This window comes from Ooceraea biroi, chromosome 2 (assembly GCF_003672135.1).
Source record: "Ooceraea biroi isolate clonal line C1 chromosome 2, Obir_v5.4, whole genome shotgun sequence".
NCBI classification, from domain to species: Eukaryota; Metazoa; Arthropoda; class Insecta; order Hymenoptera; family Formicidae; genus Ooceraea; species Ooceraea biroi.
In genome coordinates this window covers 16,627,585-16,653,603 of record NC_039507.1, presented here as the reverse complement: position 1 = coordinate 16,653,603, position 26,019 = coordinate 16,627,585, and the positions used below count along the sequence as shown (strand labels likewise).

Below are 26,019 nucleotides of genomic sequence, written 5' to 3'. Positions count from 1 at the left end.
TGAATTCCAGAGTTTCGCGACGCTGACATACTTGTCTGTTCATTGAGGCTGCGGTGAAGCTAATCCCGAGCGTCGCGCTCGCCGAATATTTGACGAATGTGGCTATGGCACATTTCTCACAAACTTGTAAATGAGCAAACGCGAAAATACAGTAATTGCAAAATCGCAGTGAAAATATTTCCTTAGACCGGTAATTTTTAAACGATAAAATAAATAAATACTATAAAACTATTTCCTTTAAAAAAACAATCCGATAAAGATCGAAGAAAGTTGTAAAAAGATTTTTTCTAACCATATTTCTTAAAGAAAGGAAACGCACGCATCAGCTAGCATACTGACAATTAAACAATTCTTATTTGGGCTATAAATATCGCGGGTACTTTTACGTGGTTTTACATTTCGTCAGTAAAATGCAACGTATTTATCTTTTATGCCTAAGAGCTATGTTTTTACGGATACAGGAGGTGTTATTAGCACACCCTGTATGTAAGATCGTTACACACCGTTTCCTGCCGAGCACTTGGTACTTGAAACTCGCCTGTGCCGCGTAATTAAATTTTACTTCTCGCCGCGCCTGCATCTCTCAGAAACGAGCTCTTGAAATTAATCTCGCTGGTATAAATTGGTCGATGCGCCGTGCAGATGGCCGAGTAGCCGTGTTTATGCCCGGTTGCAGCTCTCGGATCGGCACGCACGTTTTAAGGACGGCCCAACGATAGTGAAAGTCCGCACGGAAAGGAAACTTTACAGCGAAAGTTAATCCCGTTCGATCAATTGCAGCATCATGTGTGTCAGGAATTTAAGGAAAAAGAAACGAGAAAAATAAACATTTCCAGCTTGTAACAATTTGAGATAGGCGCGTCGTTCCTAGCGCTCCGTAAATAAACTGGATTCTTAGATTTTATCGTTGGCTGGACGGAGAATTAAATGGATTCGAGAGATTTTATCGTTGGTTGACTCGGAGGATCAATTAAAACGTGACGAGTTGGTCTATTAAAGTCCGAACATTAACTGAACTTTATATTTATCTATTATTTGATTCGAAGATTCCGCGAAATTATGCAATTATATCTGTGAACGAACAATTAATAAGGCGCTCGCTATCACCATGTGGTTGGGAAAATTGTCCACCACATTATTTCTATTTTTGAAAAGACGTTCTTTGTCTTTGTAGAAATGAAATAGGAAAAATTGTTATTACATATACATACATGTGATGACAGGCTTTCACGAGAGCCCACCACACATATGTGATGATAGCGAACGTTTTTTTAATTAAAAAATAGAAATCGATCCGTTCAAACTAAAAGATATTGAATTCTTCCATATTTAAAAAATTGTAAACTTTCGATGGTTCAAAGTAGATTCCATTCCATCATCGACTCATGCGCTATCGAATTGACGAAGGTGAGCTCTAAAACCCAGATTTTATGCCTTGGTACTTCGGCTGCGCGGTTTAGTGTCGTTATTAAATTTACTGCCAAACTTCTTCCGCGACTTGTAGATATCTATTTAAGTATTAACGGATTCCAGGCTCGAAAAAACCGCGGCAGAGGAGCGGGACGGCCGGACTGCATCGGGGTGCTTCGAGTTTTCGCAACTCGTTACCGCGCGCACTCCTCCTCGCATCCCTCCCGATCCCTGACAGGCAGAATTTACATTTTGCGCTCCGCGCGCGGATAATAACGCGGACGCTCGGTACGCGATCCGTCATCTGCTCGAACATGGACGCACGCCGGATGCCTCGGTCAGAGTTCCCGTGTTAAATTACCTGTATTAATCGAACGTGGGAGAGGTACCGTTAGCCGAGGCCTGAAGTGCTCGGCCCGACGTGCGGTCGCGACAAATGTCCGTCTCGGCCCGAGCGTCTCTCGCAGCACGGTACGATGCGCTTGCGAGTCGGAAACCAAGCGCATCTCGCATCTCCCGCTTCTTTTAGCCGAGCATTACGGTAATGACGCGTATTTGTAACCCACGGCACGCTGATGCAAAACACCATCATCCGTCAAAATTCAGGAGAATATCATACTTGCGAGGTATAATTTCCTACGTCGACGGGCGTACTCGAGCGCATTCTCACGTACCGATGATTGAAGACATATTTCTTTAAGCTGCTTGAAATTACGGCGCAATAAATCGCGCTGCTGTTTTTTTTTTTTTTCTTCAAATTTAATAGCAGTACAGTATTATATACGTTGAACATCCGTAGAGTCTCGACGTCATCGGATCGATAAAGTCGAAATATATCGCTATCGCCTCGTGCACTCTGTCTCGTATAAAGATGCAGACGCTGACGAAGTTCGAGCTGCGCTGGCTGTACGCGAGCAGATATTTCTACGGGGTTATCGAAGCGTACTATTTCCATCGTCGTCTCGCGAGATCGGAATCGATTTATTCAACCGCAGACGGAGACGCGTTGGCGACAACGGAGCGGGACCGGCTTCGCAGCGCGCGTCACATTGTTCGTCCTACGTAGCACTTAATCTTCCTTCACCCTTCCAGATACTTCGCGCTGTCCCTTCGAGACATGTCCGGCCTGACGGCTCAAATTTACATTCCACTTGACCGATTGCCGACGTTTGCATTATACGCGCCTGCTTATATTATATGTACATACCTACGTAACGCTCACGCGAGTTGTCACGATTTCCCCGCGATGCGTTTTCGCGCCGGGAAGAAAGCGCCGCGCCGTTCCATCTGAGTAATATCGCGATATGCAAGGTACACCTGAGCGTCCGATAATTTATGCGATCGCGATAAGCGAGATCGAGGCATATACTGAAATTCATTCCGAAATTTATTTCGGTTGCGATAGCATCAGACGCGCGTGTAACGTGTCCATGATGCGGTGCGAATTTATCGTCGAAGAAATAAGGGATGGCCGTCTATTGTTAGCGGCAATAAATGACGTCTCTCAGGGTTGCAAGCGGGAGACTATAAATACCGGTCGACCGGCATTCCCGATGTTGCAATTCGCCCGGAGTGTTCCGCCGCTTTTGAATTTAAATTGCGTGCACAGATAGGGCGGCATTCATAACGAACATAAATATCGGCGCATAAAGATACGCGTTCCCTCTTATTTAAGCGATGTCTCTTCGCAAGATATCGGGCTTATCGTTCGTTAAGCGATGCGGATCGTGTCGCGATGCCGACACGCGTCCTCACCGCGCCTGCAAGAGAATCGCAATGATGATTGCGTCTGTAAAACGATAATAGCCATTAGCGTCATATCTACTTATACCTTCCCAAAAAGAATGAAAAAGCCGCCAAGTGCATGCGCTTTCCCTCTTTTTCTCTCTTTCTCGTTTTGACAAAAACGACGGCTTTCTGCAAAACTCGTGATACTGCACCTATTCCGGTTTGGAAATTTATTATATCTCTTTTTATGGAGCATCTGGGGAACAAGGACAGTTTTGTTACGTGATTTTTGCATCCGCGATCGATTAAGCCTATTAGGAACTCGGCGCACGCGTTGCTGAGATACCGAGATCATTCTTGATGCTCTCACTATCGCGTACTCGCATAAAGATACACGTCGTCCGTCTCGTCGCTCGCACGCGAGACACTCCTGTGTCTCTTGATCAACTCAGCCGTGAGTGCACCTTTCGTCTGCACGGTTCGCTACAAGATTACATAGTATAGTTAATTCCTCGAGGCTCGTAAGTTTCGTCTCGTAACGAACGAGCGACCTCGACTCCTCGAAGCCGACTTTCTTGCTGCTCACACGAGGAGGAGCTAACTCTTCTGGCGGTTTCTCCCTTTTTCATTTCGTCTCAGTTCTCTCCTTTTTCTCCCCCGCGCTTCTTTTTCTGTCTCCGACTCGTTAGAACGCGGAATGTGTTGCCCGCGGTCAGGACTCGCAGTGACTCCTTAATCGGATATATGAACAAAATGCACGCGTCATCGTCGGGAGATCGTTCTCATGAGTAATTACGTTATCCATCGTGCGCGATCGTACACGATGCCGTGAGCGATTCGACACCGTTCAGTTAAGGACACTTACCTCTTGATAAAATCTCGGAGGGGAGAGAGAGGGAGAGAATTTTTTTGATGGAAGTTGTATCTTTAATATCAAGCGTGATAGGTTCACAAATAAAAAAAAGCTGGGAAACGTCGAACGTTACATTCGAGTGCTTTTTATTCTATTTTATTGCAATGGAATTGGAATTGAATTTTAGAACGGTTTGTGACTATCCACATGCATGAATCTGGCCTGTGTCGTTTGCTGCCGGCACTCCTGAAAATCCATTCAACTTGTTACATAAGCTATTTTCATGCTAATACTTTACTTAATATTTGTCGTTATTTAATAACTGGTAGTCTGCGCTGTTATAACAGAGAGTTAAGTTGTAATTAGTGAGTTAAATTGCTATTTAATTGCATGCAGTTATGAATAGAGAAGAGGGAAAACACTAGGGTTATAACAAAGGAAGAATATTCATGAGTTTCTGTCATGTCTTGGCTAACTACAATAGTTTATTACTCCTATTGGAATACAAAATGCATCCAGCCGTCGAAATTCGGTAAATTGAAGTTGGAATCTTGCGTCGTGCAGAAAAAAATGTTGATCGTAGACGAGATAGCACGTTTGAATGCGCATAATTAAGTAAAAAGGTAAACGATTTGAAATATATAAATAAAGAACCGGATAATTTGGATGCATCCGCGGTCTCATTGGTGCGAATGAGAGTGCCGGCAATTAAGTGAGACAATACGCTGGTATAAATAAAGCTACCAGTAAAACTAAGCACAAGGTGACGCATCGAAAGTGTAGACCCGTGAACATTAAGATTCACGCGCGAAGTATATATTTGCACCTCGTATCACGCCTCGTATCATTCTACCGTACCGTAGACGTGTGTAACGGAACGCAGGTAATGCACGTTAATCTTCCCTAATTTTCCTCAGCCGTGCTAGGCGCGGCCACTAATTTCGCTTTGTCGTCGTGATAACGACGATTAATGATCCAACGAACGTGCGCGTTTCGTTCAGCATTTCGGTATAGAGTCCTTAACATGTCGAGTCGTGCCATGCCGTGATGAGATTTCGCAGTGAACTATACCTGAAGGACCAAGTGAACGAAACAAAAAAGAACGTGTTTGAAATATATTTCGCGAATTTATTTAAGGTTTTATTAACCGACGGTGATGGTGTGATATTGGCACCGGGATTATCCAAACTTTGTGTTTTCCTTCTGAACAAAAATTTTGTCTTATACGTTGCATTTTCTAACTTTGCAATATCGAAACTTTTAGATACGCTTATCGCCAACTTTCGAATGAAATTAAGTTTCGTTAAAGATTACTTGAAGTTCAAGGAAGAGCAACATTTTCCAAACTGTTTCAGGTAAACAGCTGATCTCCTATAGGTACTTATTATCAAAAGACTATTTCAAGAAAAGCGTCTACTCGATGTTAACGATGCAAAAGTAAATATTGAAATTCGTGGTGCAAAGTAGAAAAAAATTAAAACATACATGTATATGAGATATTACGCCTCTCTTTCCTCCTCTCATTTTTCTCCTTGTTGCTACACACGTATCCTGGATGCCTTCTTCCTGATGCAGGGCGAGGGGGGGCGAGTGGCAAGCAGGCAGGCAAGCAGGCAGGTAGAACTTTCGTTTGCCGGCGATTCTTCTCGGCTTCGTGCACGCGTGCACAAAGCCGTACGTCATGTCGTGCCGCTTAATGGCCTTTTAATACTATCTTGCGAGCGGGGCGCGTTTCCCCACCCGCGCAGCTCATCCGCAGCGGACCCGGCCGGATGCTGCGCCTTTGAATAACGTGGCCGACGGAGATGTGTCTCTCGCGGGGATGCGCGCACCGCTGTCCGCGGTTCTCCATCGGACGCTGTCCCTCTCCGACGTAGCGCTCGGAGATTCCTGAGGGTCTGTGTCATCGGTCGAACCGTGCGACTCTCTCGCAAACCGGAGGCGAATTCCCGGCGGAGAGTGCGCGACTTTGATCGTTTAACAGCCGGAGAGCAGATCCCGCGTTCGTTCGAGGATATCCAGCAGCGATTATGCGCCGCTGCGCGTATCTTCCCACCGGATCTTTGTTGCCTCGATCACGCACGGATGACTATACCCACGGATGTACATTGTATTTATAACAAAATGATGCCCCATGTAAAATGGACAAAACGCCAGTCGTACCTGACTGCATAAATATCTACAAATATCAGGATATCAACTTGTGTGTGTGTGCGCGCGCGCTATATATTTATTCGTTTGATTATTTCAAATTTTAATTTTGTCTATTTGTCTGTTTAATAATATTTAGTATTGTCTATTACCATGAGAAATATGATAAAAATTCGCTTTCCTTCGCAATTTTTAATCACAATTCCAAAATATCATTTCTCACTTTTCGACACAAGAGATGTGACAAATTTTCTTCTTCTGCTGTTGTTAACTTAAGAATTTATAATTCTCAAACTACGGATTTCTTATTCTCTACTAAGAGATTCTTATTGTTATAGCTGGGCAGTTCGCGTCGGACAGACGCACATCAGCCACATTGCTGCGCGTGACACTTAGCTCGAGATATGATTGTGTCTCTTGAAACTTGCATGAAACTTCTTGCATTCGTAGAACTTGCGTGACGTTTTCCGGTTTTCATTACCTTGCCTTAGGGTTGTTAAGCCGACAAAGTATCGTGTTCTATAAATAACGTTATAACCGAGAAAACTTTTTGGTAACTTCTGTCTTATTGGGATTAATTTCTCTTTTACACATAAGACTTGCTGTCCGCAGAGAGATACAACTCTTGGCACTTGTTAGAAATCAGTGTTATCGCTTTTAAGTGTCTCGATGGAACATCTCTTGACGATCTTCTTCCTAGTGCATTTGGCTAAGAATTTTAACTCCTCTAGAAATTCTTCTTTATAAGACACCTGTAATGCACAATACATGATGTAGCTTCAGAATTAATTTCGTAGTAAAATTGGAAATGCCAAATATATAATTACGTTATGTTTGATCGCGTTGTTTCGAATGTTCCACAGGAACGACAATCCTGCGAAAATCCAGGACGACATAACGCCACTTATCATAATTAGAAACACTCCACCGACATCTTCAAAGTTTAATGGTTCGACCGTGACTGGCGGTTTTTCCTGCGAAAATAAAATTTTTAGAGCTGATTATTTCTTTAGACGTCGTTGGCACGCGTTGCTCTGGTTTAGGTAGTCGCACGGGATTAAACTTTACGAAGGCTGAAAATCCTTTCCAGAATTATCTCATACAAATACAAAATTTATCCAAAGCAGCTTTCTTCATAAATCTTGAGGTCACGCACTTTGGTTTTAACTCTGACTTATCTTTTCACGAACTAAACTTGCTCCCGCTCACTTCTGACTCGTTATACATGCTTCAGATGTGTTAGCTAACGCAAAGTCTGCAAAGTCTGAATTAATTTAATTATACAAATGCGATCAAACAAAAATGAAAATAAAATAGTTTGCTATAAATTAAACGCAACAAAAAATAAAGAAATTGAACATGAAAAGAACATTTGTTAAGAAGATTAAAATTTCAAGATTTAACTAAAGTTTCAGAGTAATTCTATCTTTTTTTTTGGCAACAGAGAATTAGAAGAAGACGGGAAATCAATTGAATCATACGGTTGGCCTCTTAACTGATATTTGTAAGACCACTTCATAGGCAGCAATCGAGACGAGATTAGCAACCTGTGCTTCATCTTGAATGGTACGTTCAAACGGTTAATTTGCGCTGGAGAAAATTTTTCTAGCTCGGCTGGATTTTGCTTGGAGTGCGTCAGGCCGCTCGTGCAGGCTGCACGCGTTACCCGCGGACCCCGTGATTTGCCTGCAGAGACTGTGCTCAGGTAACCCAGAATTAAAGCCGATGTGCGTGCATGATCCCCTTTATGCGGGCTATCTTCTATCTTCATATAAAACGTTGTAAATAGTCGGCATATTAATAATCGCGCAACTATCTAAAGCGTGTTTCGAGAAGCAGCGCTCAACGTAATCCATGTAATCTTTGCCGCAGAATAAACGAAGCAAAAAATATACGACGCAGCAATATAAGTGCCTCGTACTTCGCACACGTTGCCACCTCGCTTCTGTTTCCACCATTTAAGCTGCAGCTCGTTCATCATGCCGCTTTCTTGCATCTTTAATACGGCGCCGCTCAGATCCGTGCGGTAAGGCACTCCTGTCATCAGAAGGCACGTCATTAAAATATTTTATAGTTAAAATATATCAAATAGTTAAATCGTTAAACTGTTTTAACCTCATCGAATTCGAGGTAACAGCTAAATTTATACGTATCAGAGCGATGATATATATATGCAACTTCCTCCGAATTAATGTCACAATTGAATTGATTATGATTACTGAATTACCGACCTTTCCTCATGGCTATTCCATAGCCCTTGGCGTCCAAAAGACCACCGACCTGCGTTATGTTACATTTTCTCTGCTTGTTATACTCGATTGTCGAGGACTCCATGATAAATGCGTAATTTTCTTGCTGTACCTTTCTCACACCGTCCTCGTTCGTTTCCAGAAGCACTTCGTCAGCATTATCCATCATGTACTTATACATAATCATGTACGGTTCATGCGAGGAATCCTGCAAAATATAAAATCGATTACTCTGAGCCTAGTGGACGTTTCTACAATACAATATGTAAAGCAAAATAATATGGAATATTATCGTTGTTATATTATAATAACCAGTAATGTGTGCTATCATAATTAATACACGGTATGTTTAAAAAATAACGAGGCTGACAGTATCTAGTTCAAATATCACTGATCATACGTCTAAAAGTCATTTTATTTATTTTATTTTAAATCTGTCTCTTGGACAGTCGTAGGCCAGTATTCATAATCGGATCGTATATTTAAGACTGTATCTTCAGATACTTCATAGCCAATGAAATGATTCAGCATCTGCAGAGTGCAGATAAACTTAAGACGGTCTTAAATATAAGATCCAACTATGAATACTGGCCATAGTTAAATAATATGTAAAATCTTTTGAAGGTTTGCTTTCGGAATTGTCTCAAGGATCTTTGAGTGGCTAGAATCGTAGTTATCGTAGTTTCTTTCATCGACCTTTTCAGTTTTAGAAATTGAAAGTAATCGTAGGTAGATAATTTATCTAATTTGGCTCCCTGCGACTTATGATCAATGCTTGAATTATTAAATGGTTAAACTCGTTATTTTTACAGACTGTATAGTTAGCTATCTCTCATCGTCTCTGTCGAGGATCACGTGAAGAAGAACTCACTTTGAAGAAGTTGAGGCTTGACCCTTTCTTCTTTGCGCCGTATTTAATTTTATGTTGATAAGCTAGCTGCTCCGCCACCTCGAAGGGCCATACCACGGATTTTGTAGCTAATGCGGCTGCCAGATTAGCCAGATAAGTCGAAGTTATGATAAGAGCGAAGAACCACCATGCAACAGCCAAGGCTCTTGTTGAAATTCCTCTGAAATGCAAATTATATCGTACACAGGCTTTTCTCAATTTGTCTCTTTTCGTTTTAGACAGAACAATATAATTAATTATCGATGATTAATTAAACATTACGATTAACTAAATTCTTCGTGAGCTTTTCTCATAAGAAATGTTTATATATATAAGAAAATTATGATTTACACTTGTAATTAGAATAATATTATTATAACAACATTTCTTCAGCAAACAGCAAAAAATTACGCAATAATCCCCTGTAGGATAGATCTGGCGTTATTTTCTAGACGTGCCGTTCAAATTGCAGTATGATTCAGCCGATCATAGAGAGTCTATGTGAAGTGAACCGTACTTATCAATTGCACGCACTGCAATCATTCGTGCTGCGCGACGCATGCAAAAGCCTGCAGCGACATGGATCTTCATTGTGAGATCAACAACCCGTTTGACGAGCCATGCAAAAGGAGAGCATCCCTGAAGCGCGGATATCCGCAAGCTTCATAGAACGGGAATCAACTCACGCAGGTGCTAATCCGGTAGGCGCCTTCAGTATAGCTCCAATCACGAGGAACGGGGTGTCTTCCAAAGTGAAGGGTGTTTCAAATACTTCCGGCTCTTTGATGCACGGATACGGATTTTTCCATTCTCTGGGACAGAGTCTGCCGATAATGTATAACACCGCCACGACGACGACGTACGCCGCGATCAGGTGCAGCCAAACTTCCTTCGAGAACGGCCCCAGGAAGGACAGCAAGCTTGGAGGAGCGCTCGTTGGTTTTCTGTAGAGAACGCTTATACCTGAAATATTTCATTCGATCCGAGCGTGATCGACTTTGAAGTCTTCTAATCTTTGCGCTTCCTGTTTGGCGATGGCAAATATACGTGCATATATTTACCTAAATTCATGAACGGACTTGTAAAATCCACCGCGCTTTCTCTCTCTGACGTGATCGTCAAATCCGTGATCGCTAAATCTGCTTCCTTCAAAATCAAACGAAAAAGAATCAATCATGCGAAGGTGAAATAAAATTCTAATGGATTTGATAGTGTTGCACGACGTATTTGCATTGTCGGTTTGTAAGATAGAAAAGAAAATGTAGACGCATTTTTTTCGGCAACATGTCAAGATGTATGAAATTTCTTATTAAATGTACATGATATTAAACGGCAAAACAGAAATGATCGAGGCAACTGCTTTACCGATGTAAGTAACTGCAACAACGTTGCTTTCGCATCAGGTGTACGGTGGAAGGTAGCAGCACTACTCGCGAAACGAAGGAGATCGATCGAGTTCGCCATGTATTTGTGCCGTTCACGTGGGATTGAAATACAAAGAAAATCTTTTATTAACATCAAACTTACGCCTGATAGTAGTCTTGCTATCATGCCGTCCCACTTGCCCGTCATTGGGTTTAACGATCCATACGCGTTGTCAATCTGAACTTCAAGGGTGTAATTAAATCCTAGGATCTTGCTCATTTCGTGAATTATATCGACCGCAAAACCCTCGTATCGATCGTTTCCAGTCAATATAGAAGCTGATTCCTTAAGCATTCCGTACGGATCTGTCTAGAATTAATCGTAGTTTAATCAAGAACAGCTTTCTTGTCTCCTTATCTTCTTATACTTTCTAAATCTTGTATTCATGTGTGTCATCTTTTATATTACTTAAGACTTTGATACATAAATTAGAAAGAACATTAATGCAAAATTCTAGAATTTGTTTCATTATGAGATTTCATTTTAATACATTTTAATAATGTAAATGAGAAGGCTGAAATCTGAGCCCGTGTGTGCATGTATCTTCTTGCTTTTTCTAAAAACTCTAGTAGTTGATGAAGTTAATTTTGAGATTAATTAATTAAGTTTTGTCCCCTTCTTTGCTGATACACGCTAGTATAGGCTGGAACATACTAACGATATCAGGACAACAAAATGTGTGTCACGTAATGTTTTTTCTTCATCTTCTTCAGAAATTATATATCCCGATTTCCAATGTATACCAAGGTTCGTCTCCCATTTTCCGATCTTTTCCAACCCTTTATTACTTAGAGTTACGATATCCAGTTGGAATTCGCTCCGGAATCCTGCGGTATCAAACTTTATCATGCCTGTTAATCCATGTATTCGCTCCTAAAAATATTTTAAAGGCTTCTTTTAAATATATATTACTTGCAGAACAGTTTTATAATTTTTCAAAAACAATTTTTCAAATACTCAATTTCATCAATTTATTGGATCTTTGATAAATGGCAAATACTATTATATAATATTTCTTTTTTTACATTATTATAATCTGTCTTTATTATAGTAAAAAAGTTCGTGCTTGATTATGTGGATTGAAATCGAGCTGCGTTTCTAACTTCTTTCCAAATTAATTCTAAACATGTACGCGTGTATTCAGAAAGTTAGGCGTTGTTTCGCTCTGTTGTTTCGTATGTTTAAGTGCTAGCGCAAATAACAGTCGCACATACATTTCGCATGTAATTACTCAAGCTGAAGCCGTGCCCCCAAGTTTCCCTGCGGTTGCAAAATAGCTTCTTGAGGTTTCCCTTGATGCTGTCGCGTAGTCGCGTGTAACCACTCGCGAAAAGTTGCACTGCATCGTAAGCGAGTGCCGCTTCCACCCTTAAGTGGGAACCGTCCGTCAAGTTCCATTTAACAGGCTGAGATTCAAGTGTATGTCGTACAACGGAGCTTTCCGGATCGATTAAACGTATGCCAGTTATATTCACTCCTGAATATTTGTACGGTTCTAAATCCAGAGTTTGAAGATCCTAATAATAAATCGTGGAGTGCGCATTAAACGTACGTACGTACTCAAGAATTGAGTTAAGTGGTTCTAGGAAATTTACACAATTGAAAAAAATATTCTTTATTTACTTATGTGAACATTGCTCTATCAAATGAAATTTTAAATGATCAATTTGTGCGATTGATAATTTTCTTAAGATATTCCAAGACTTTTCTAAAGTTGCCCATCTTGTCACTGATTAAAGTGCAAAGATAATGATAATTGTGGTAATGGTATTTAAAAAATGATAAAATATATGATCTGATCAAATATCTTACCAAAGAAGTAATAATTACTCTATGCCTTTCTGACATTATTCCAACTTGTTGTGCCTGCTCGAGAACAGTGCCAAGAATATCGTACGTGCAGTCGATTATGATATTTCTGTAGCCAGACATTTTGACTTCTTTCATGGCTTGCCTGCAGGTACACCATCTCGTTAATTTTTGGATCGCTCGTATCTTTAAAAAAATTCCAACACGCGTGCTTGCACGAACGATGTCCTCTTCAGTCCGGACAGTCTTATCGTAAATCATCGCGATATTTTCTGGCGTTTACGAGCGGACTAAATAATGGCACAAGTGGATAATAACTTTGTTTGACAAACGTTACTTGTGCATGCACGCAATCTCGTTCGAGGAAGAATCTATTTATACGTGTATGGTTCGCATATGCATACCTAAAATTTGGTCCGCTACCCAAGTGAAACACCATCGCGGACGCGGTATTTGCGTTTGCCAATTTTAGTAGCCGATTAATGCGAATCAGGCTATCAGTGTTGTCGTAAAGTATTGCGTACTCCTTCCACTTATACTCCTTTACTAGATCATAAAAAACCTAAATAATTAATTCCAGAAATTAATTTTTACGCGAATATAATCAATAATAATTAGCTAATGGTTATCACGAAATATATCATGGTATCAATGTATCAAATATTATAGATTCTAATTTATATTTTTCTTTATTTTAACAGTCAATTAAAATGCCATTTGATTAGCATATGTAGATTGCAAACGATATTTTAAAAAGATATTTATAAGCAATCAAAATAATAATTGTTGTTCAAAGTAATTGTTGTGTTGCATTTATTTAAAAATTTATTTAATATTTATTTAAAAATTTCGTTCTTGTAAATGTAACATGTATGTAAAATTTTTATATGATGTTGTTTTTAACATTTTTAAACATATCTCAATATTTAATTGAGGTTTCAATAAAAACTTCTAGCTATGTTGCGTCAATTAAGCTCTAAGTTGGAAATAAATAGTAAAAAAAGGAAGAACAGTTACCATAGAGAGTTTGTCCGGATGTGGATACAGGTTTATCGTATTACCACGTTTCGGTTTGGGATCCCATCTGGCAGCAATATGAGGTATGTCCAAAGTATCGCACATACTTTGAATATGACTTGCCGTCGATTTATCCTGAGGACCGAATATTCCAGCCACTTTGCTACTTAACAACTCGCACGCTACGCACAATGTCCAAAAGTGCATGATGTACATCAAAAATACGCTTTGTAAGCATTATTTATATTTGGCAGTTTGATATTTTACCGTTAGCAAATTGAAGCATCGGTAAAGTTAACGGATATTGATTTTAAGTTATATAATACGTATAAATAGTATCTAGAAAGGCAGATTATGTGCGATACGATATGTGCGTTGCAATGTGTGATATTAATTTTATCAAAGAGATTTTATATATATCATGTAAAAGTGCTCAAAAAATTAAAGAAATAGAATTGCGTGTGGATTCGAGCACAGAATTATATACCTATGTTTGCTACATGGAATGTATCCTTGTTGACTTTCTCGGATTTGGATATTAATGATACGTTCATGGCTTGTTCGAAGGTAGTAATGTTTCTGTTCACCGCTTCGACTGACATCTCGAACGCTTTTTGAATCATCTCGTCGCTATCGAATAAACCCCCTGCGATCATTCAATCTTATCGATATGCCGAATTGACTGCCGTATTTGATTGACAGTTCGTAAGGAACACGGCGAGCTTACCGATAGGAATTTTCTTTGGAAATCCCAAGATGTTGGGCATAAATGCAACAGTGACGTACAAAAATAGCATTTCTTGGCCATTCTGAAAGAGAACAATAGTTTTAGATACATAACAGTGGCAATAAATGGAAGAACACAGAGGATGTTAAACAGTTCCACAGTTTTTCATAATTTTCGTTTAATTAGAAAAAGTTTCTACTGGTATAAATCAATGCTAAATTTGCTTTTACGTATTGTTGCCGTTACATTAGCGTTATTGCCCCGCTATTCTCAACGATCTAAACATGCTATACGGTGATGCAGTATGTATACACATAGCCATGGTATATTTAGATACTTTGCGCCTCGCTGTGCCAGCGTACTTTAAGGTTCTCTCGATCTCTGCTGAAAGCAACTGTCGAATGGATCACTGACAGTTTAAGAGTTGTCAGTAATGCATACAGATTCGTGTTTGAGTTCCATGATTTTTAAAATGCACGTAATCTAAATGCATTGACGTATGTATTTCATTTAGCTACATTTTAGACATTTGTTCACTTTATCTATGATATTGCACATTTTAGCGTTATTAAACGAATTAAAAAAATTTTCCACGTTCAATATTCACTTCAATAAATTTCAAAAGTTTTTAAAACTCTCGAAGTTTTAAATTTTGAAAATTTTAAGCTCTTTCTGACAAAGCTTTAAGTAGTACAACACGATGTGTTATACATCATTCTCGCGGCCGGTTGCCAGAGCAAAACTCGGACGCTAAAATTGCATTGAGGAGTGCGTTAAACTTTTCCCTCAGCATGGTGGATATACAAACCATTTTATAATGTAGAACGATGTTGTGCGGCTAATGCTCCAGTAGTCTACGCGACAGCTTCATGTGATCTACTATAAACATCTTTTACCCACGTATAGATAAAAGAGTGATTTTTCTGCCACTCCGTTTAGATCAGTATGAAAATGATGAAAGTAAATCAAAAGTAGATTAAGCAAAATTGATCAACAGTTATTAAGATCACCGGAAATAAACGTTCGCAAAATGCGAAGAAAACTCGCGGTATCACCAAACTTAAATATAACACCCGGCACTATCGGAGTCCGTAGCTATACTATTCCATGGTTGACTATTTCGACCACATACAAGCCCGAGAAGTAGGTAATAGGATCGTGTCTTCGCATATGCTATCTCGCTCTCTTGCGCATGATCATCGTGGCTTATTTCAATTGAGAGCGAAATTCTATTACCTTATTAACGTTACATCGCATAATAATGTAGTAACTTTGTGATCACGACTGATAAAAAATAATCTCGAGATCATCTCGCGAGTAATAATTATCTCTTACATATTGGCGTGACTGCACATGTGAATGTTTAAAAGATTAATTAATATTAATTAATAATGAAATAATCTCCTTAGAATTGCCATTATTTTATCATAATTTTCTTAGACTTCAATTGCCATGAATTTGATGTGAAAATTGCAAAGTCGCTTTATTCAATTGTTTCATTCTCTACTCCCATCGTATCGTACTCACTGTTTGTTTTACTCTACATAAATTAAACCAAGTTTGAATGTATATTTATTTTAGAAGCAAGTGTGTATGTGTGTGTGTGTAAAACATATACAGACAAACTCACCTAGTAAAACTCACCTAGTAACATTAGATAAAATGCTGTTCCTATTTGTATTTGTGATTAAACTTAAAGCTTGCTAATATTACTCATCTTTTATGCCATTAATTGTTTTATCATTAATTGGCGATTAATAATAATGCAGGAAGTGAAAGAGCATGAGATTGAAAATAATATTATTTTTGTGAAAAAAATTATCTATCTTCCAATTGTTCGTTTCTTAAGAGTCATAGATGATGTAATCTATGTTAATCCAAAGTTTTACCAGGAAACATTGTTAAACTAAACCAATCTTATGTCAACGATAGTTTTGTTATTATCCGAAACTTATTCTCCATGAATTATTTATCGTCAGTTGGTGCTGTTGTTATTACTGTCGGTACAAAATTGTACGGAGGGGTGCAGCCTTTTGTACTATCGTCGCCGCTTTTGCTGGACAAACCGTTTCTTCTTCGTGCTGATTTAGAGCTGCGGCATTTTGCAACGAATTTCAGTTCGTTTATCAATTCTTGCTTGAAGGGTACCTACAAAATAATAATCATGTATAATAACACACATAATACACTCCAGAAGAATATTGAAAAATAATATTTATAATTTAATTAAAATATTTTACTCGCGTGCAAAACCACCAAGTTTTAATAAAATATTTTGTTATATCGATATCAATTTAATTTTAGTTAGAATTAAAATAAATATTAAATATTAAAAATTAAATGTTAAAAAATATTAAATATTAAAATATAAATATTAAAAATACTTCGTATATCTTCAGTTATATATATATATTTCTTTTCGGCATGTGTTTTAATTAAAAGCGGTATAGCTGCATTATGAATGAGAACTATTCTGCTTACGTTTTCTCGAATGGATATCCGAGCAATTTCCCAAAGAAATTCGAAAATCGTAAAAATGCAGGATAGAGCAACGCCTACCATCAACACCAAAAATACACCCCCCACATTCTCTAGATCTAGATCTTTTACTGAGCTAGTTCCGCCATTTTCCTAAAATGAAGCAAAATGTAATATTAAGTAGAAGCGATAAAATTTGTATCTTATGATAAGAAAATTATATTTATTTCTCGGTTTTACATACCCTACACTTGCCACCGCCTCTTTTTTGCGTCCACCACTTTTTTTTCAATTCCGTGATAATACCGCTCTCAGACAACTTCAAGATGGCAGTATTTAACAAGTTTCGATACGGTGAATCTATAATAATCATATTCTATATAATAATACAATACAATCTGCTAAACATGGAATAAAACAAACGATAAAGTTGATGATAAAATGCTAAATAAAGCAGATAACAAAATTTCTTGATTCTTCTAAATAACTTACCCTTTTTCATAGCTATTCCGTATCCTTTTTCGTCAAGTAAACCGCCGATTTGCGAGACGTTGCATTCTCGCTCTATATTGTATCTAATATAACATAATATTATACATTATATAAATATGTTATTGTTCTAATATAATGATAACATATATATGATATAAGTATGTGTACTCGATCGAGCTAGACTCCATCAGAAAAGCGTAGTTTTCTTCTTTCTTAACTTTTTCCACGCCATCATAATTTTCTTTTTGTAGCACTTCATCTGCATTTGCCATCATGTACTCGTACATCTCTCTATACGTTGAGTGATTGCTTTCCTGGGATGCAAAAGTCTTTGAAAAAACTGAATTAGATTATGATACTCATACTTATTCTGCCTATTTTTTAAAACTATAGCTAATACAAATTAGTAAGTGTTCCTTCCAAAATTATTCTTTATTGTTAGTAAGATATTATGTTAGTATGATATTATATAAAGTACTATTTTCAGGAGCTACTATTATTTCATTATTATAGTCATTTTCATTATTTAGGGATGTTATTTCCAGGATTATTTCAATCTCAAAAGTAATTTAAAGAACTAATGCAAACGTGGACACTGTTAATATTCAAGATATGTCTCAAAGATTTATCGTAAAAAGCTAAAAGAGTTATTGAACGCGTCAATTGTAATTGTACTTTGTATCTAATATATTAATTTCTATCTAATACATTAATTATAATTAATCTATATCTATAATTAATAATTATCTATGTAATTATTATTATGTTTAAATAATTATACGTCGTGCAAGATTAATCACAACCATATGTATGAAATGAAATTACTGTTGTATATGTAAGCAATGTGAAAAGATTTCTTTGCTGATGTAATATTTGTGTATAAAAAATGCATATTAGCATCAAAAACGAACTAATATGTATAGGGGAAAATAACTATTTGTGAAGAATTCTAAATCGTGTGTGCCTTACGTCCAAGATTGCTCTTATTTGCTATATAGTACTGTGATATACTCTGTAAAATCTATTACCACTTATATATTATATATAACCATTTTTAATTAATTATTACATATGAAACAGTTTTTTCACAATTAAATAAATTTCGAGAATGATATTTTGCATTTTGTTTCTAAGTAATTACAAACAGTTTTTATAATTACTCGTATTGATAAAAAATTTTTATTAAAACTTTGTTTTTTTTTAAATATATTGAACACCTTAAATTGTAGTAATAATTTCAATTTTTACTATTACCATAACTGCTTCCAAATATCAAAATTTATAATACGTAATGTTTTTTACATACAAATTAGGCTTTCAATTTAAAAATTCTTGAGAGCAATATTGTAAGAATTTTTTAATGTTTTGAAATTTATTAAGATTATTATGTCTTGAGAACTCACAAATATGTTTAAAGAATTAATAGTAAAAATTACGAAGAGATATATTTACTTTACGTTTTATTTTTTTTTTCAAATAAACTATTTCATATGTGAATCCTATAACTATCATCGCAATCAGTTATCATTGTATGAAACATCGTATCAAATGCAGCAATAACTTACTTTGAAGAAATTAAACGTAGCTCCATCGCGTTTTGTACCATATTTTATTGTCTTTTTCCTTGCTAATTCCTCAACGTTATCGAAAGGCGATGTTATAGTTTCCACAGTTAAAAATGCTGCTAGATTTGCAGTATAGCTAGACACAATTATGAGACAAAAAAACCACCAAGATGCCGCCATCATCCTTGTAGATATGCCTCTGTGAACATAATTTAAATAATAAAATTTTATTATTTAATTTTATTAGTTCGTTTTGTAAAAATGGATATGATAAAAATTTGAGTTGAGTAGAAAATACAATAAACTTAAAAACTAAAAATACATGATTTGCATTGCATCTTAATTTATTAATGGGGAAATAGTGCACATACATTGGTGCTATCTCACTTCCTTGTTGCATAATGCTGCCAATCGCGAACCAAAATGCATTCTTCATTGTAAATTGATTCGACAATTCTTCTGCTTCTTCAATGCAAGGATAAGGGTTGTTCCATTCTTTTGGACTCAATCTTCCAATCACAAAGAGTAACAGAGACACTATCATATAAGCTCCAATCAAATAGATCCAAACATCATTTGAAAATGGCGATAAAAATGAGAACAAACTCGGAGCCGCTTTGGTTGGTTTTCGGTATAATATACTTATACCTGTAATTTGTTAAATGAAATTTTATATTCGGACTGCATTAAATCAAGTAAATTCATAAAATTTTCAACACAATGAAGGATGTATTTTACTTAAAACAAAACTTAACTAAATTCATAAACGGCATCGTGAAATCCACGGCACTTTCCCGTACTGCCGTAATCGTTAAATCCGTGATGGCCAAATGTGCTTCCTAAAAGAAAGTGTGTCGCACCTCTGATATTTCTAAGTTTCCTTATTTTCATGTAAATTTATTTTAAGAGAAATTATGATATAAAAATATATTATTAAATTATATTATTAATATAAATATATTATTTAACATTTATACTAACGTCAGCTATAATTTTTCCGAGCATACCGGACCACTTTCCAATTTTTTCGTTGTACGATCCATAATTAGATTCTACTTGCAATGTATAATTGAATCCGAGTATTTTACTGATGTGGTCGATAATGTCTATTCCGAAACCTTCGTAACGCTCGTTGCCGCTCAATGTCGTCCATGATTCCGTTTGCATGCCATAAGGAGGCGTCAAAGATATTAAGACTATGAATGTTTGATTCTGCAAAGTGAGTTCAACATCTGTCTTTTTCACATTGATGTCTGGTATCCAATCGATGTTCCTGAGCGAACTATTCCATACTCCGATCTTCATCATGCCATTTTCGGTTAAACGCACAATATCCAGTTGTATGTTGCTGCGGAAACCATCTCTATCAAATTTGACAAGACCCGTTATTCCTCTCGTTTCAGTCTGAAAGCCGCAGAACACAATTTATTTTACGCAATGCGAAAAAATTATAGAATTAGTAATTAATTCGTAAATAAAGATTTAATTATCTAAGTTATTTATGTGTATTAATTTCACTGTAAAATCAATATTTTATTGTACGATCAAATATAAATAATATTACATAATATGTTGAATACTACTTGTTTAACATATAAATACTAAATAAAAGAGTAGAGTTTTTTGGAGTTGTATTTTAAATATATTAAGTATATTTCATAGTTCAAGTTTTCTCTAGCACTGAGTTTGTTTAGAAAAATTGTCTGGAGAATATCACAGTAAAACTTTTGAAATCTTACCGAGCGCATGAAATTGCTCAAACTCAGTCCGTGTTCCCATCTCTCACTACCATCGCATGGCAATTTCTTAACGTCACCTCTGGTGGCGTCCTTCAATTGCTTGAAAGCCCTCGCGAACAGTTGCACCGCGTCATACATGAGCGCTGGTTCAACACGTAGCTCTGAAGGATCATCCAGGCCCCATTCGTTCTTGTGCTTGTTCACAGTTTGTTGCACTATTGGATCTTCGGGGTCAATCAAGCGCAAGCCAGTGAAGTTGACGCCAGAATACTGATATGGCTCTAAATCCAAGGTTTGCAAGTCCTGTCATGCGTACATATTCAACGGCATACATCACCAAGTTTAACTGTTAAGTCTTTCGAATAGAATATGTAAATGGTATCACTATATAAAGTCTCGTAACGTGTATATATATAATACATATACAACTTTATTTTTATAAAATATAAAATTACTTTGTCTAAGAACTTTCTAGGAAACTTCTTCTTTTTTTATTAAGATAACAGAAGAGAATCTGTTTTCTAATGTTTTGAGAGAGTATGGATTTTTGTAGAAACAAAATTTATGCAACATTTTAACTTTTTTGCGATGGTCACGAATGTACATGAAAATATCTACTATGACAATCATTTATTTATTATTTTATGAATAAAGACAGCATCAAATGATATATTAGCTTGTCTTATTGCTTTTATCAGTCATAAAATCATTTTTTATTTGTACACTAGGTGATAGATTGATCAGACATAGTGCATATTCATAGTCTATGCATTCTTCGGTAAAAAAGTAGCTTAGTGGCGACCAACATCGCCGTTGCGAAAAGAAATAAATTTTGTTACAAAACAGCAAATCGCGCGCAGTATTATTAAGACGATGTTACACATTGCAAAGTTATGTTTTAATTTCTACAAAGCTTTAATTTTCAGAGAGCACTCTTGTTTGCCTTACCAGGGAAGTCACGATCACTTTGTGCTTGTCGGACAGTAGGCCAACTTGTTGGGCTTGTTTCAGCACCTTGTCGAGTATTTTATATGAGCAATCGATGATCAGGTTTTCTATTTCCGATTTCTTTATTTCTTGCATCGCTTGTCTGTAAGATTTAATCACAGACTATATAATTACTCGACATTTTTAGGAAGCTTTCCTGTTTAATTAAACTCACTAATCGTTATTTTTTATGTAGAAATTATCTGCAATGTTTGTCTAAGGACCAAAATGCTGACTCTCTCTGTTCATTCATTTATTTAAACTTTTATATGTCGCGCAGAAAAACAAAAACCTATTGCACAAAGCGCCAAGTATCGAGCAGCAATCATTCCTATGAAACGCGTCTAAATGAAAATATATAACGAATATTTTACACTCGTATATTTATGATAACATGTTAGATGACAAAAAGCGCGTAAATTATGTGGTGTCTTATCGATTTATAAATATATTTGCAAGTGAAGATCATGAAGTCAATCATAGTTGATGCTAAGAAAGAATTTGTCTAAAAGATTTCTACAATCATCATTGTGGGATGACAAGACAGATCTGCGAGATTAGATGTTTCTATGCCATGTACCTGTAGTTTGGTCCGTAGCCCAAATGGTACACGAAAATGAAGTTGCCTTGGGCGTCCCATCGCTTCAGCAGAAGATGCATGCGAATTAGACTGTCAGTGTCCTCGTACAGTATTGCAAAGGATTTCCATTTGAATTCTGTGACAAGTTGATCATATACCTTGTGAAAGTTTGCGCGTTGTGAAAGGTTTCGGCGATTGTAGTACCAGAATCACCAGAGAATGCAACAAATAAAAGAAAGATTAGGCTCAAGAAACATCATGAAAAAACAAGTGAGAAGATAATTATACGAAAAGAGATAGAACGTCAACAATTCAGCAAATTGTCGACGATTTCGTAGTAATTATAATCAATTTGTTATTTTGTATCTTACGAACGTAGACAGGTATTTGATGCATAGAAAGAGCTGATTTTCTTCGAGAAACAACACGAAATTTACTAATATAATAATTTATATATCATATATGTATATAATAGCTTACATTACTTTTTTTTAGCCGTATTATTACAATTACAATATCCGATTCTTTGGACTTCATTTATAATACTTACTTGTGATAACGAGCTCACATGCGGATATAGATTCAGGGTTAATCCGCGCGGCTGGGGTGATGCACTAGAATCCTGTCGCACGGAGATGTGCGGTACTTCCATCGTATCGCATATGCTTTGCACGTGCTCCGATATTACTTTTTCTTGAGGCCCGAAAATCCCGACGACTTCATCGTTTAGCATTTTGCATACTAAACGTTTGAAAAATCGATTCCATTGAAACACCATTATATATAACATAATTATGAAATTTACATATCCGTTTTATTTCAACGAACATTTATATTAACAGAAAGTTTTATATTAATTTTCATCTATTTGATACGAAAACAGCAGTTGATACTTGACCCACTAGATGGCAAATTAGATAAACGTTAAAAATGTATGATAGAAATATGGAATAGAATAAAATATGGTTTAATATCGAATTAGCATTCGTTTACCATTCGTCGGATCGTCTTACCTTTTAATTCCACGTCGAATGGGTCTGTTTCAAACTTAGGCATTTCTTGCATTAAATACACGTTCGGGAGCTCCTCCCTCTTCTCATGTCTGTCTTTATTCACCGCTCTCACTGCCGATGTAAACGTCCGTTGGATTGCTTCATCTTCATTATCGAAGAGTCCCGCTGCAACATACGGCCGATTCTTTTTAAAGCCGAGTCTCGCTGACACGACCGAAATAGCTTATGAAGCCCTTTCGTAAAGTGTTGCGTATTATTGTACGCGAACTCAACACAGGGCTCATCTCTTTCAATATTTTTTAAATATAATATTATGTATATATATATATATATCACATATATATATATATATATATATATATATATATATATACATATATGTGATATGAGGACATTATTTTAGGAACGAATCTTTTCTACAATAATATGTATAAAGTCAGATATCGGCCTAATTAGAAAATCTTCTAACTTCAATTTTTGACAAAAAAAGTTCCTGTAAAATTGTAATTTTGTGAGTTAGAAGGTTTTCTAATTAGGCCGATGATATGAATCTTTGAGAGATTTCGATGAATCTATTAATAACTCGGTAATAAATGACCACTTTCAACATAACTTTATTTTGAACTATGAATGCTGGATAAACTTTTTATTTTTACATATCATACATATTATACTATACCATGAAAACTGCTTTCAGAAATTATGTCTTTGAGGTATATTATATATTCCTATTTTATTCATTATTTATGTTGTTTTATCTTACCTATTTTGATCTTTTTAGGAAAGCTTAATACGCAGGGCAGAGTTATCGGCAATAATATCAGCAGGTACTTGGTCACCATCTTACGATCATTCTCTGCGCACACATAATAAAAATAATAAAATTAAGGAGCCTGTTAGTGAGAATTGTGACAATGGATGCGTTTACTAAAGCCGGATATAAATAACGTGAATAACGTACGAATATGTACGACCCAACAAAAAGATCTTGAACGAGCACTTAACTGGCCGACGTTATATAAACTAACTGAAAAGCATCGTCTGAAAGTCGCTCTCGACGTACATAAATATTTAGACCAGTCTAAAATCAATCTTCCAATATTGAGGTTTGGTATTTGCTTGTGCTCTTAATAAACCGTTTCGCCTCGTTGCGATCTTTTTATTAAGCGCTATTCTGCACGATAAATACTACGCTACTTTTACGCGAGTTTAATTTATCTTGCTCGTTGGGAAAATAAATCCTCAGTCTTTTCATGTAATAATATTCTGTGATATTTTGTAATTTTATAATATAATAGTATGCAAGTTATATATATATATATATCTCTATGTACTAAAGAAAATAAATGTAAATGTAATTGATACAAAAAATAGAATGATAAACGATGAAAAGATATTTACGCGAGCAGCTTGAAAATTTTGTGCACACGACACCACTTTTAGCAATTTATTACACAGTATATGTGTGTTTAACTCTTTTTCGGTTAATTGAGAACTATTATTTTACAAATGCTTTTGTAATTAGAATTTCTGTTGAATTCTGTTTAAATAAATATTAAATTAGTTAAAAAACAAATATATTTTTATCATCTAATTTTGAAGTTTATTTATTCTTGTTTAATGTTCGATATGATTAATTAAATTTGCATTTTCTCGTTAAGGAAAATTTGGACAGAAAATAACATTTATAAGGAAATCTGTATATAAAAAATAATACAATTTTCAAAATGCGTATAGAAATATTTTCAAATCTGTAATTACTCTGTATTAATATTTGTCAAAATATCAAAGACTGTCAGTTTCGTATTAATAAACAGTAATTAGTTCCTCCAAGTTATATATAAATATTTGTCCAAGTTTCTCGGATATCGTTCATCCGCCAAAACTGACCAGCGTCTGCTACTAGAGTGTGAGCTTTTAGCAACATCATGTGCATTCAGGATTTCAGAGTAGTCTACTCTGTCATCGTGCCAAATGCACGCAGTCTGGCCCGTTCTTTTTCATTCATTCATCGACGAGCATACATTCATGCATTCTTCGAGGCCGTAAGGTATTCTGCAAAGCGTCGATTTTTATATCTTGCAACGGAATCAATTATAAACCACGCAGGAAATTGCTGCGACCGAAGCTTTTTCACGTGCTCCAGCACACGACATGGCACGTGAAAAACTAACGAAAATCTTAAGAGAGCGCATAACGACGACGTCGATATATTTAGACGCCGAGCATCGCTGCCGCCACTGGTGCTTGTCGCGTTCGTCGTGTGACATAGATTTCGACGGAATACAATTGGAAGGTGTCTTTTTTTTTTATAATAAGTCATTAATTATGCGCGTCAAAATTCTGCTGCTATCTGCACCATTCCTTACATCTGTTACACCCATATACTTACTACGACGGTGGTACTTGGAAATGCGTTATTTTCACCAAAGAAAGCTCCAGCTGCCTTGTCGAACGCGCGTTTGCGCGTTCGGCAAATTCCAGAGAGAGAACTTCGAAAGCTTCAGCGAACTATTTCTTCAAACTTCTCACCGAACTCGTTTCACTTTAGTCGTTTGAGGATCTATCTAGTGACCGAAGGCCGTTCGAGCGGATAATCTTTTCGTCGCAAGCGAGGGGACGTAAGCGCAGCGCGAGTTATGCGAGTTTTACGCGAAGAGAAGCGTGTGTCAAGATTTAAGCTGGTTGAGGAAGTGCGGTTTCATAGGGGTCGTTTCTGAGGGTTCACAAGGGCTTACCTAAGATATGACGATGCAGTCCGCTCTACCAGGGATAAAACTTGAGAAACGCGTGCTTCGCCGAACGAACCACGCGCGACACGCGACTCTAAATCCGAATGCCACTTCTCGAGCTGTTCTCTCGGCAGCGGCGCATGCTCTAAACTCCCTTTCTAAATTTTCACGATCT

General features: G+C 36.7%; 2 protein-coding genes across 6 annotated transcripts in view; both read right to left on the bottom strand.

The window, feature by feature from the left end:
• Positions 1-2,162: 2,162 nt before the first annotated feature.
• LOC105280141 (glutamate receptor ionotropic, kainate 2) lies at positions 2,163-15,633 on the bottom strand. 5 transcript variants are annotated; one of them, XR_002193311.2, is made up of 17 exons: positions 15,067-15,633; positions 14,259-14,340; positions 14,019-14,177; positions 13,532-13,713; positions 12,919-13,076; positions 12,518-12,659; positions 11,920-12,222; positions 11,360-11,578; positions 10,808-11,014; positions 10,342-10,426; positions 9,967-10,243; positions 9,263-9,461; positions 8,374-8,599; positions 8,064-8,179; positions 6,970-7,116; positions 5,477-6,894; positions 2,163-4,237 (listed from the first exon to the last, which is right to left on the bottom strand). XR_002193311.2 is itself a non-coding variant. In XM_011340406.3 (16 exons), exons 1-16 carry the CDS (start codon positions 15,067-15,069, stop codon positions 6,778-6,780), a joined length of 2,622 nt encoding a protein of 873 aa, XP_011338708.2. In that variant the 5' UTR covers positions 15,070-15,633; the 3' UTR covers positions 4,120-6,777. The 5 variants fall into 5 exon arrangements, 3 of the variants coding, with proteins under 3 accessions (XP_011338708.2, XP_026823600.1, XP_026823599.1); XR_002193310.2 differs by having other exon boundaries at positions 4,120-5,062; XM_011340406.3 differs by having other exon boundaries at positions 4,120-6,894.
• A 189-nt stretch (positions 15,634-15,822) lies between these two features.
• The window catches only part of LOC105280161, a 386,539-nt gene continuing 376,342 nt past the window's right edge, over positions 15,823-26,019 (bottom strand). Inside the window, exons 20-33 of the mRNA XM_026967845.1 lie at positions 23,113-23,292; positions 22,650-22,840; positions 22,100-22,257; positions 21,481-21,622; positions 20,533-20,835; positions 19,775-20,197; positions 19,548-19,632; positions 19,165-19,441; positions 18,794-18,992; positions 17,397-17,542; positions 17,229-17,311; positions 16,981-17,096; positions 16,740-16,889; positions 15,823-16,406 (exon numbers count right to left, since the gene is read on the bottom strand). Of these exons, the coding sequence (XP_026823646.1) occupies positions 16,224-16,406; positions 16,740-16,889; positions 16,981-17,096; positions 17,229-17,311; positions 17,397-17,542; positions 18,794-18,992; positions 19,165-19,441; positions 19,548-19,632; positions 19,775-20,197; positions 20,533-20,835; positions 21,481-21,622; positions 22,100-22,257; positions 22,650-22,840; positions 23,113-23,292 (2,636 nt within the window). The 3' untranslated portion in view covers positions 15,823-16,223. The remainder of the gene's footprint in view (positions 16,407-16,739; positions 16,890-16,980; positions 17,097-17,228; positions 17,312-17,396; positions 17,543-18,793; positions 18,993-19,164; positions 19,442-19,547; positions 19,633-19,774; positions 20,198-20,532; positions 20,836-21,480; positions 21,623-22,099; positions 22,258-22,649; positions 22,841-23,112; positions 23,293-26,019) is intronic.